The 13,488-nt window shown below is 42.3% G+C and overlaps 1 protein-coding gene across 1 annotated transcript in view; it reads left to right on the forward strand.

Moving 5' to 3' along the window:
- The window catches only part of FRAS1 (Fraser extracellular matrix complex subunit 1), a 538,610-nt gene that overhangs the window by 481,879 nt on the left and 43,243 nt on the right, over nt 1-13,488 (forward strand). Inside the window, exons 59-62 of the mRNA XM_061420570.1 lie at nt 3,716-3,921; nt 7,930-8,086; nt 10,633-10,833; nt 12,582-12,769. Of these exons, the coding sequence (XP_061276554.1) occupies nt 3,716-3,921; nt 7,930-8,086; nt 10,633-10,833; nt 12,582-12,769 (752 nt within the window). The remainder of the gene's footprint in view (nt 1-3,715; nt 3,922-7,929; nt 8,087-10,632; nt 10,834-12,581; nt 12,770-13,488) is intronic.

Genomic DNA, 13,488 nt, shown 5'->3' on the forward strand with positions numbered 1-13,488 from the left:
TCCCACTGTGAGCCCGTGAGTCTTCCAGGAGCCTTCTGTGAGCCTTCCTTCTCCCATTCACACATAGTGAAATAGAAATGGTTCTGCAGTCAGACAGAACTGACCCTCAGGGCCGGCACCCCTACTTCCTCTGAGGACTGTAGTGGGGTCCCCAGTCACCAGGCCATGGACCTGTACTTTATCCATGGCCTGTTAGGACCCGGGTGCACAGCAGGAGGTGTGTGGCAGGCTGGGGAACTAAGCTTCATCTGTATTTGCAGCCACTCCCCTTTGGACTTCCCTGGTGGCTCAGACCGTAAAGCGTCTGCCTACAATGCTGGAGACCTCGGTTCAATCCCTGGGTCAGGAAGATCTCCAGGAGAAGGAAATGGCAACCCACTCCAGTACTCTTGCCTGGAAAATCCCGTGGATGGAGGAGCCTGGTAGACTACAGTCCATGGGGTCGCAAAGAGTCAGATACAACTGAGCAACTTCACTTTCTTTCACTTTCCGCTTTGGTCTCATTACCACCTGAGCTCCGCCTCCTGTCAGATCAACAGTGGCATTCGATTGTCGTAGGAGGGTGAACCCTACTGTGAACTGTGCATGCAAGGGATCTAGGTTGTGTGCTTCTTATGAGAATCGTCCCAAACCCGCCCCCTGCTCCCAACTCCTGTCCGTGGAAAAGTTGTCTTCTGTGAAGCCAGTCCCTGGTGTCAAAATGGTTGGAGATCGCTGCCTTGTAGGGTTTGCCAAGAGGATAAGAAATGACGTGTATGGAAGCCCTTAACACAATGCCTGACCTGGGTTGGGCCTTTGTACCTCTTAACCTCCACGCATAAATTTGTCCCCAATCCAGATTGCCTTTCCTTTGTCTCTGCTCAGTCTCCCACTGAACTGAGGGCTCCTTAAAAGCAGAGACTTCCCAGAAAACAGTCATGAGAAGTGTTCACCCACTTCTTTCTTTTCTTTTCCTCCTTTTTTATTTTTTTAGCAGATAGGCATGGGAAAGAAAAGTGAAATGAAAGTGAAGTCTCTCAGTCGTGTCTGACTCTTTGCGACCCTGTGGACTGTAGCCTACCAGGCTCCTCTGTCCATGGGATTTTCCAGGCAAGAGGACTGGAATGGGTTGCCATTTCCTTCTCCAGAGGATCGTCTCGACCCAGGGATCGAACCTAGATTTCCCGCATTGCAGGCAGATGCTTTACCCTCTGAGCCACCAGGGAAGCCATAGGCATGGGCCTATGTGTTAGAGGGAAAAGGGAAAGAAGTCTTTTACATCTCAAGAGAAATCTGGAGTTGATTAATACATGACATAGCCCAAACATTACCACTTTAGCTTTTAATTCACCTCCACCCTGATGCCTGTCAAGCCAGCAAAAAAAATCAATCTACAGCATTAGATAAAATCTGCCATGAGCAGAAAAGTTTTCTTGCTTGTGTTGCTTTTTGCCTGACAACAAGCTCCCTTCTTGTCGTCATGTGCAAGGTCATGTCATTCCCACCCCTTTCTTAGAAGCACAGACAGTTGTTCTCGATGGAAAGAGTCCCAGATGGGTAATGTGTAGGACCTCATACCGAAGTCACTCATCTTTTTAGAGATATCTTCTGGGTTTTTCTTTAGTGATAAATGGTAATAGGCTTAGCTCAGATAATAGATTTGTTTTATATTTGCCAATGCCGACAGTTCTGAGCCGTGGACAGGTTGGAGGCAGAGAGCTTTCTATATGTTGTCTTGCACACAGCTTTGTGCTCACTCCTTCTGTTCGTTCCTTTCAGTTTGGGCAAGGCATGTTGGAGGCAGCCAGGAAATACATGTTTTAGCTTTAAGGTCATCTTTCTGTAGCTCCAAAGACGATTTGACATATGACTGGACAGATGACTACCTCTTTGTATTTTTCATAAAGAAAATAATAACTGTCACTCAGCAAAATGTTGGTCTCAGAAGGAGACACGCTTTAATGCAGAATGTTACCTAAGGCCTTGTAGAAAGCAAGGAGGAAAAACTGATCCAATGTGTTCAGAAGCCTGGAGATGGGAAGCAATACACACCGTGATATGGTAATTCCTGCCAACATTTGCTTCAAATTTTGATGCTGGAGAAGATTTGAAAGTCCCTTAGACAGCAAGAGATTAAACCAGTCAATCCTAAGGGAAATCAACCCTGAATATTCATTGATGTTGACTGATGCTCCAATACTTTGGTCACTTGATGCAAAGAGCCAACTCATCAGAAGAGATTCTAATGCTGGGAAAGATTGAGGGCAGGAGGAGAATGGGACGGCAGAGGATGAGATGGTTGGATGGCATCACCAACTCAACATGAGTTTGAGCAAACTCAGGGAGGTAGTGAAGAACAAGGAAGCCTAGTGTGCTGCAGTCCATGGGGGTCACAAAGAGTTGTACACACCTTAGTGACTGAACAGCAATAACCACATTAGAGTGCCCTCTTTTTACTGTATTGAGCACTAATCTCATTCAGTTGAATCCTCCCAATAATTTTACAAGTTAGATATTAACATTTCCAATTTACATATTTAAAAAAAGGAAGAAGCAAGGTTCAGAATCTAAATAACTTTTCCTGCAGAGAGAGACTGCCAGCTTGCTTAGTCATGTCAGACTGTCGGACATGTCTGACTGTCTGTGGGACATGTCTGACTGTTGGGTGTATCCGACTGTGGGACATGGACTGTAGCCTACCAGGCTGCTCTATCCATGGGATTTCCCAGGCAGGAATACTGACATGGGTTGCCATTTCCTTCTCCAGGGGATTGTCCTGACTCGGGGATGGAACCCTTGGCCCCTGCATTGGCAGGTGGATTCTTTACCACTGCACCAGCCACTGGCCAAATGCAGCTTGTAGGTGTGTTTTGTTCAGCTGCAATAGTTTTGGCCTGAATGGAATTTTTTTTTTACCATTTTAAATGCTTGCTATTTTGAAATTTAGGAGCTATGACCTAAAAATGCAGATCTCTGGCTTTGTTTGAAAATAGGGAGACCTGCCAGCAAAAGAATGAAGCTAAGGGGCAGCCCTCTTTAAACACAACCTGTTCTTTCCAATTGTCCCTGTTCTCTATGGTCTTTCTGGCCCGGCACCCATGTGAGTGGTCATTTATCATCAGGTTTACACTGCTGTTTTCTTTGTAGCCTTAGAAGGAACATGAACTTTTTTGGGTTCTCAGGTCTCAACATTTTTCTTCCACCTGGCGCATATCTTCATTTGCATCACCTATCTGCATTTGAGATGGTGACTGTTCCCTGAAGCTGAGCAAACTTGATTTGTTCTATTTTGTTGGAACTACACTCACAGTGCAGCTAGCTTCCCTGGTGGCTCAGAAAGTAAAGAATCTGCCTGCAATGCAGGAGACTGGGGTTCGATCCCTGGGTTGGGAAGATCCCCTGGAGAAGGGACTGTCTATCCACTCCAGTATTCTTGTCTAGAAAACCCGATGGACAGAGGAGCCTGGTGGGCTACAGTCCATGGGGTCGCAGAGTGGGACACGACTGAGCAACCAACACTGTCACTTCACTTTCATTCACACTCATGGTGGAAGCGGTTTCCTGGTCCTGAGAGCAGTAGGCAGGCCTTGAAATCTGCTGATTGCCTGTGACTTATCAGCCTCTGGTGGTCCTCAGTGGCGCCTTCCTGCCAGGTTGCTGAGGACCCACGAGGGGCTACCGCCACCTCCCTCGGTGTCCCGCTAACAGTGCCTCCATCTTTCCTTATCTCACCCAGTGCCCAGCATGCAGTTTGCCAAGGATTTGCTCCTGGTGAAGGAGAAGGAGGGCGTCCTGCATGTGCCCATCATTCGGAGTGGAGACCTGAGCTATGAGTCATCGGTGAGGTGCTATACTCAGGGCCTTTCAGCTCAGGTCATGGAGGACTTTGAGGAGAGAAGAAATGCAGACTCTTCACGGATTACGTTTCTCAAAGGGGAGAAAGTAAGTGGATTCGTGGTGGCTGAAAGATGGGTTTCTCTCCTTCCTCGATGCCTTTATTTGTCCATAGTGAAGTAATTCAGACAAACTCTGAACATCCTAAGATGTTCTAATTAATTGTTCATATTGGGTTGGCCAAAAAGTTTGTTCCGAGTTTTCCATTACATCTTACGGGAAAACCTGAACAGATTTTTTGGCCAACGCAATACTTTCAACGATATCATGTCTTCTATGTAGCTGTCTTCTCTGTTGCCCACTTAGCACCAGCTACCTATGTCATTGGTTGAGCTGGGAAGTTTAGATGGTGTAGAATCTTTTTGGAATTTAGCAGAATCAGATGCCTAGGGACTTCTCTTAATCTGAAACCACACTGAAGAGGAATGCAGTCCACAAATGTTGTCTAGAGGAGACAGTTTTCTAATACCTGGGTCCCAGTTGCAGGCCAATACACATTCTGGTATAGGGCCCGCAGTACAGGATTGCACAGGTAGAGTTGAGCAGATTCAGGTTCGGGAAGTATTTTCTTGGTAATATAATGCAAACTGATGCATACAGACGAGGAAACTCCTGAGAAATTCCAGTCACTAAATATGGCTGCATCAGAATCAAATAGGGCTTCCCTAGTGGCTCAGAGTAAAGAATCCACTTGCAATGCAGGAAACTCGGGAGACGCAGGTTTGATCCCTAAGTTGAAAAGATCTCCTGGAGGAGGAAATGGCAACCCACTCCAGTATTCTTGCTGGGAAAGAGTCCCATGGACAGTGGAATGTGGGGGGCTGTAGTCTATAGGGTAACAAAGAGTCAGACATGACTGAGCACACACACACATCAGAATCAAGCCTGCAGCCTCAGTGTATATCCAAAGCACATACTGAATGGGAGTTGTATTTCCCCATTTTTTGGATCTCAGTTTCAGATGACTAAGTCAGTTGTGGCCCTGATTGCAAGGCCGCAGCCCTTGGTTCAAAGTATGGAGTTCCGATTGGTCATTTCAAGGCCTTTTCTCATTTTGTTGATTGATTCATTTCATTTTACCCCTATTCTGCAGACAGTCACAGTCCTTCCCCGTCTGAGGTCGTCAATCCATTGTCTGTTAATGTGTGTCTCTTATTTTGTATTTGTTCTTTGCAAAGGCCTCGTTCTTTATATATATAATTTTTAATTTATAAAACTGCTACTGTGTTATATTTTTTCACACGTTTTCTGTGTTTTCTCAGCAATATGTTTTGGGTATCTGTGCATGTCATTTATGTGTATATCTAATCTGTTGCTTCAAACTGTTGCCTAGTATTTCATGATGTGCATTTACTACCTTTTACTCATTCACTCTCAGCAACAGACAGTGAAGCTCCTCCATTTCAGTTCCCAGTCACCTCCTAACACTCTGCCATTACTAACAGTACCACCAGGCAAATCCTCCTACCTGTCCACTTCCTCAGCAGCAAAATTGCTGGACCCCAGGGCATGAATGTGCTTAATTAAAAAAAAAAATAGAATTAGGATACTTTCCAAAATGTCACTAACGGGACATGAAGGTTGCTAAAACCCTACATCTTCTTCTATACTTTTCCAGTTACTGATTTTTACTAATCTGATATGTATAAAGTTATATCTCATTTCAATTTGCCTTTCTCCAATTATTTCTATGCTTTGCTCAGATGGCAAAGAATCCACCTGCAATGTGGGAGACCTGGATTCGATCCCTGGGTTGGGAAGATCCCTTGGAGGAGGGCATGGCAACCCACTCCAGTATTCTTGCCTGGAGAATCCCCATGGACAGAGGAGCCTGGCAGGCTACGGGTTGCAAAGAGTCAGACACAACTGAGCGACTAAGCAAAGCACATGCTTGTTAGTTCATTGAGTTTCCTCTTACAAGAATCTATTATTTTTAACCTTTGTTACTTATTTTATTGTGTTGCTATCTTTTTCTTACTGATTTGCAGTAGTTTCTTGTGTACTCTTGGGCTTCCCTCATGGCTCAGAGGTTAAAGCGTCTGCCTCCAATGTGGGAGACCGGGTTTCAATCCCTGGTTCGGGAAGATCCCCTGGAGAAGGAGATGGCAACCCACTCCAGTATTCTTGCCTGGAGAATACTCTAAATATTCTTAATGTTAATAATTCTGAATAGTAATATTAATCCTTGCCAACTTTAGACATTTTAGCTCCTATAAGCGTAGTTTCCTTTTCTGTCTCTCATCTACTACCATTGACCTTGGTGTTCTTAGTCGAACAGAAATCTTCATTTTGATATAATCAAGCATATGAAGTTCAGTTCAGTTCACTTCAATTCTGTTGCTCAGTTGTGTCCGACTCTTTGTGACCCCATGGACTACAAGCATATGAAGGTTTTGCCTTATGATTAGTTCTTTTGAAGTTTAGCAGAAGACTTTACCCATCCCAGGTCACCCGATTCTTCCTCCATTCTTTACCACCAAAAGAAAGTAATAGTTTCCTTCTCTGAGACTCTCAAGTCTTTTACGCATGCATGACTCATAAAACCCCTGTCTTAGTTTTGTATTTTATGGGAATTTTACTGGTGGCAGGTTGAAACACATATTAAAACACACACACACATAAGTACTGTAAATATGATCTTCAGCTTTGAGTCTGCATGTCTGTATTTGTTTTAAATTCAAAAGAGGATTCTCTGCCTATCCAAGAGGCAGTTTGTAATTTAGTAAAATCATAAAGAAAATACAGCTTAGTAGTCTAGATGTTACCCACATGGCAGCCTATTCATAAGCACATTTTGGAATCTTCATCTCCTTCGTCATGCTGAGCAATGTCTTTGGAACTTGTCATTTACCAGAATGTCCTTTTTTAAAATTTATTTTTAATTGCAGAATAATTTTTTACAGTGGTTTCTGCCATAGAACAATGTGAATCAATCATAAGTATACATTATATCCCCCATCCTGCACCCTCCAGGGGGAAAGGGTGGGATGAATTGAGAGAATAGCATTGAAACATATTTATTACCATATGTAAAATATATAGCTAATGGAATGTTGCTGTATGACACAGGGAGAATGTCTTTTATTTTTAAGATATACTGAAGAGTCATTATTAAATTCATGCTTTCCATAAAGAAATTCTTGCTGTAAGAAAAATGTGAGAGGGATAATAAAAGCATGCTTCAGGAACTTAAAACCAGGTTAGCAAACCACAGGTAAATGTTCACAGAAATAGTCTCCCTCCATCTAGTATGACTCAGGGGGTGTGACAGTAAAAGCTCCATATCCACATATCCTATGCAATATGGTACTATAGTGAGTTTAAGATCAGCCAACTAAAAATAATCACACTTCATATCATGACTATGCTATCAAGGCTGCTCTGTTGTTGTGACCTTATTTTACATTTCCCCAAGAAGACAGTCCTCAGAAGAGAATATTCAGTTTGGGAAACACTTGATTTCTTTCCATCCAACAGGGATTTAGATTGTGTTCTCTGACATTCAGTTCTCAGCAGTTTTCAAGTGAGACACCATTTGGCAGCTCTTTATAGAGTTCTGCAGCTTTTAAAGGTGTCTTTAGCCTAACAGGAAGCTTTTCTGACTTCCTTATAAGACTCCTCAATTTTCGCAAAGGAAGAAGAACATTATTCACCTCTCCAGGATTTCTAATCCATATGTTAAACCCTCACCATCAGAAATCTACCTATCATAACATGTACAAGGGTGTAGATGAGTCCAGGCAAAATGTGAGGAAGCACACAAATGTTCTCCAAATGCTTTTTAGTGATTCATTTTATTGCTCTAGTTTTTCATAACTTATGACCAATAATTCAAAATGGTTTGGAATATTGAATACAAAGCTCCACATATAGGTAGGTCCATCTAGGTATGACTGTTAAGACTTAAATATTCTATTTTATAAATGGTTGGAAATCTTTTGAATTTGTGTTGGCTCTTTGATGCTGCAAAGAAGAAAAATTACTTTCCAGGGAAAGGTGAGCAAATGATTGATACCTCACTGCAAGTTTTAATCTCTCTTGTGCCCTTGGCTCTAGATGAAGAACTGTACTGTCTATATACACGATGACTCCATGTTTGAGCCTGAGGAACAGTTCAGGGTCTACCTTGGCCATCCTCTTGGGAACCACTGGAGTGGAGCCAGAGTTGGAAAGAATCACATGGCCACCATCACCATATCTAATGATGAAGATGGTAACAGAAGAAATTGCCTTTAGTTTCTCTTAGGTTGATGGGACTTGAACTGATGTTTCATAGTAATGTTTTAATGTAATTATAGGTGTTTTGAAAAATAAAAGCACTGTAAAAATGTCTAATGGTAACAGTTGGCGTATTCATAAAAAAAATAGTCTTGGAATATTTATAGGAAACAATTATACTCCAATTAAAAAAAAAAAAATGCAGCAAGGGATCCCTTCCACAGAGCTCCGATTTTTTTTACTATAATTTTTTTTTTAATTTAAATTGAAAATTTTTAAACATACAGTTTTAACTGGATGTTTATTTGGGCTTTTTTGTTCCTGCTGTGTGACATGTAGACTATTAGTTCCCTGACCAGGGATCGAAACCACAGCCTCTGCGTTGGAAGCAAGGAGCCTTAACCGCTGGACCATCAGGGAAGTCACAGAGCTCTAGTATTTTTAATCACATTGTTCCCTAGCACATCACCAAGACATAAGGAATGAGTGTGATTAAGAGCTAGGACAGAAACACTAAGACAGACACAGAATAAAAACTGTTTAAGTCCCGGCAATTCAGGAGCAGGGCTGGAAATACAATCAGAGTCAGTTGAATCCAATGAACTGATTTAAAACACTGCCACCTTCCTGGAAAAGTCTAATTTCTCAGTTTTATTCTCTCTAATTGATTTGGCCTACTAACCTAAAAATACTTAAATTCTTTAGTCAAGTGCTAGCAAAGAATGACCCAGGCACCAAAGAAAACAAAATCTGTTTTAAATAGGGACATAGCTGTTTTATTAAAATAGATATTTTAATGAATGGACAACAATACTACAACTAGTAATAGCTTTTTTATTGAATACTGATTATATATTATAATCAGTTATAATATATATAACTGTTATAAGCATATTATTAAAAAAAACTTTATTTAATCCTGACAGTAACCTTTTGAGGTAGGTGTTATTATCCTATATTATAGGTAAAGAAATTGAACCCCAGCAAAGTTATCTTATTTATGCTCTTAGTTACACAACTGTGAGGAATAAAACTGCATGTAAAACCTTATTGTATCAGATTCTAGAATCTACACAAGAGTCAGTGAGACTCAGGGTTTTTAATATAAAATAGAGACTAACTTGAATTGGGGGGGAAAAATTTAAAAGCCAGCCTTGAAGTTGAATTAGCCGTTTACCGAAGGAGACAGGTTCAGATCTGAGGTGAACCCCTCCTGTTCACGCAGTACTTAGATTGTACTTAGCCCAGTACTTAGGCTCAGAGAAGTCACCGGTTCACACTGTTACAGCGACACACCTCAGTCTCAGAGAGCGTACACAGTAAAACTATGAAGTCTCAAATGAGATGTGTCTTTGACAATCAGGAAGAATGGATTTTCTGAGAGAGAAGAGGGAAGTGAACATAGAGACACCAGACATTTCTGGAAAAGTCTATGATATGTTTTTAGAGGGTATAAGGTTTGTAATTGCTCCCAATTCTTCTCTCTTCTTATCTCACTGTTTCCACCACTACCTCATTGCCCTTCCCCATGAGAATATAATACAAAGGAAGGCATGGTTCGAACTTTAAAAAAAAAAAGTTATTCATTTCACAGCAATGAGGGTAGTACTTCAAATCAGATTGTGTTCGGAAATCCTGTGTTTCTCAATTATTGTTGTAGCCACCACTAAAACTACTCACTCTTTTTTTTTTTTTAACTTTTTATTTTGTGTTGGAGTATAGCCAATTAACAATGTCGTGACAGTTTCCAGTGAACAGCGAAGGGACTCAGCCATACATATACATGTATCCATTCTCCTCCAAACCCCCCCTCCCATCCAGCCTGCCATATAACATTGAGCAGAGTCCCCTGTGCTATACTGTAGGTTAGCTTGTTGGTTACCCTTGTTAAATATAGCAGTGTGTACATGTCAATCCCAAACTCCCTAACTACCCCTTCTCCCCATCCTTTCCACCTGGCAACCATAAATTGGTAAAACTACTCATTCTTAACTAACCTGTGATATTTATAGATAAAGCTAAGGGTGGGGGAAAGTGAAAGCAGTAGGAAGGAGGACCCAGAAGATGGAGATGAGAGATAGATTTGGTAAATGTAAGCAGTATATAAATGAAATTCATATCTCATAAATGAAAAAGAGTTGGTTCATACAATCAGTCAATAGATATTTATCAAGGGCTTACTCTGTCTCAGTCCCTTGATAAATTGTGCAGATTTAAAAACATGCTGTGAGCTGTAAGGCCTAGATGGAAACTTGGATAACATGCATTTCAAAGTGCTTAAAAATGTTTCCTCCACTGTACTCTTTTTAATAAGAAATATGTGAGAAACAGCTCCTGCAGAATCACAGATGAATTCCTTTTTCCAGAGTATTGCTTAGGGGTAAATACAGATTGATTTTTATGACTGCAAGCTATTTTGCCTTTTGTATTGTTAATTAGTGTGAAAAATTCCCTCTTGTCGTTATAAAGTGTTTTCATGGGAGTTGGAATTCTTTTTCACTTTTGCAACTTGCTCTTGTTTTCCTAACCTTGTTTCCTTAGCCCCTACCATTGAGTTTGAAGAAGCTGCATACCAAGTCCGGGAACCCTCAGGGCCAGATGCCACAGCCATTCTGAACGTCAAGGTGATCCGCAGAGGGGATCAGAACAGAACATCCAAGATTCGCTGTAGCACACGGGATGGGTCAGCCCAGTCTGGTGTGGATTATTACCCAAAGAGCCGAGTCTTGAAGTTCAGTCCTGGTAATTGAATGCCAATCCCAATTAGTAGGTCTTCCTTAAAGTGTTAATCGATTAGTTGTGTCTGACTCTTTGCGACCCCATAGACTATAGCCTGCCAGGCTCCTCTGTCCATAGAATTTCTGAGGCAAGAATACTGGAGTGGGTAGCCATTTCCTTCTCCAGAGGATCTTCCTGATCCAGGTATCAAACCTGAGTCTCCTGCATTACAGGCAGATTCTTACTGTCTGAGTCACCAGGGAAGCCCCATAGGTATTACTTAAGAGAGAGGCTAATATCTTATATTCGAAGGAAAAAAGAAGCAGAAAATTAAAAAATATATACATTTCCAATAGCATGAAGTACTTAGTAAGCACACATTTGAGGTTGTAGGGATCTTTAAATTTTTTAATTAGTAAAAGTGGCATAGGATAAGAAAAAAAAAAAGAAGTGCCTTACTTCAGAGCATCCTAGGCATTTTGGATCATTCAAAAGGATTTGTTGTTGTTGTTGTTAGCCTATAATTTGGTTGAGCAATGGGAGCACCTGAGTTTTTAAAAATATATGTGATGCCATCATTCAGCAAACATCAGTACACACCATTGTGCTGGGCCCTTCAGGGCTTACTCAACCCAGAAGGCACAATCTCCATGTTCAAATGGCTTGACATCTATTAGGCGATGCTATGAAGATGAGTCATGGAAGAGAGAAAGATGAGATTCTCACAACCAGCTGTTTAATTGTTTGATGTATTTCCTTAATGGAAGGAATGAGACAAAAAAAGGACTGACTTTTACTCTAGACTTTTCCCAAAAACTTTCTGGAGCAATATAAGGTGAAAAGGCTGGTGTACAGCCTGGCACTGTTTGTGATGTAGCCAGAAGTGGGCAAAAGTGGTAGAAGCCCTCTTCAGAGATGACATGGCAAGAGGAGGGAAGAAATGCCTCCCTTGGAGATGGAGAGGTGTCTCTGTATGTCTCCATCAACCCACGGAGCTTCAAAGGGCTTTTGGCTCCATCCCTTGTGCGTCTGGCTAGTGTTTACAGGGAAGTTAGGTGTCCTTCCTCCACATGCTCACAAGGACCTCTCTTCCAAGTGTTTTAGCTTTTTTCTCTTCTGCATAAGGATCTGGGGGAAAGGCATGTCCTAGAAGTAACCTAGCCCAGGTGTCTATAGGAGGAAGAAGGCCATCTTGACCACTGCCAGAGATAGCTGCACCCTCATAGAATCACTTTATAGAAAACATGGGGGTTTCTGAGCTCTAACCCTCCCCATTCCATGCTGGCAAACTGTCACATTATCGTCTTGGCAGAGACGGCCCTGTAGGTAACCTTTGAGCTGTTGCTTCCCAAGAGACAGCTTTGAAGGGTGTCTAGTGTGTAAGCACTCATTGCCACACAGGGACTTGTTCCTAACTGTAAAGGGGAAAGAAAAATTAAGCAAAAAAAAAAAAAAATGCATAACCAGGGTGGAGTGTTTTTTAGATCATAGATTTTTATTACCACCAGCTAGTGTCAGGCAGGGGCCATTAATTCTCATGTGTTGAATAGTAAATCTGTAGGACTGAGCCTCCACCATGGGTGGAATTTCACCTATAAAACTGATCCCTCACTGGAGATGGGGCTAAAGTGATTAGCAGCCACTGCATTGATAGAAGCCCTCCGAGAAGAAAGGGCATATTTCAACATGAAGCCTCAGCAGTGCCAACCTGCACTGTCTTAAGTGGGTCACTGATGAAGACCTTTGCTCTCTTTGTTCTGTCCTTGGCGAAGGTGTGGATCACATCTTCTTTAAAGTCGAGATCCTGTCCAATGAAGACCGGGAGTGGCATGAATCGTTCTCCCTAGTCCTTGGCCCAGATGACCCAGTGGAAGCAGTTCTTGGCGATGTGACAACGGCTACAGTGACGATTCTAGACCAGGAGGCAGCTGGGAGTCTCATCCTGCCAGCACCGCCCATTGTAAGTCTCATGACCCAAAGGATGGTTGCTTCTGTCTTAGGCGTTAGATGAGAACTTGAGAAAAGCAGGACTGCCAGGACTGCTCGTGTCCCCTTCCCCAAATCCCTCACTCCCATCACCTCCAGGGTCATCTGGTAATGTCTGGTGACATCTGTGGTTTTCATGACTGTCACACTGGGTGCTGTTAGCATCTAGGGGATGGAAGTCAGGGATGCTGCTGAACATCCTACAATACACAGGAGTCCCCCTCCTCCACACCAGAGTTGCCTGGCTCAAAAGTCAGTAGTGCTAAAGAGGAGAAACCTGGTTTCCACATAAGAGTGAGACCAAACTATGCTGAGACCTTTGTCTGACAAAGAAAGTACAATACCATTGATCTCGTTTCTTTGGTGAGACCTAGAAGAGTAAAAATGGAGTATTCCCCCATATCTATTATCCTACATACTCGCCATGGGCATAGAATTAAGTGTCTATGGAGATGTACCACCATGTTTCCCAATTTGGGGATGAACAGAATGAATGCACCGACTTCACAGTTAGGAGAAATACTCACAGAGGTTGCCGTGTGGCTAGTCCCTCAGTCATGTCCGACTCTTTGCAACTCTGTGGACTGTAGCCCGCCAGGTTCCTCTGTTCATGGGATTCTCTAGACAAGAATACTGGATTCCCTTCTCCAGGGGATCTTCCTGACCCAGAGATTGAACCTGGGTCTCCTGCAT

This window comes from Bos javanicus, chromosome 6, assembly GCF_032452875.1.
Source record: "Bos javanicus breed banteng chromosome 6, ARS-OSU_banteng_1.0, whole genome shotgun sequence".
In the NCBI taxonomy this organism is placed as follows: domain Eukaryota; kingdom Metazoa; phylum Chordata; class Mammalia; order Artiodactyla; family Bovidae; genus Bos; species Bos javanicus.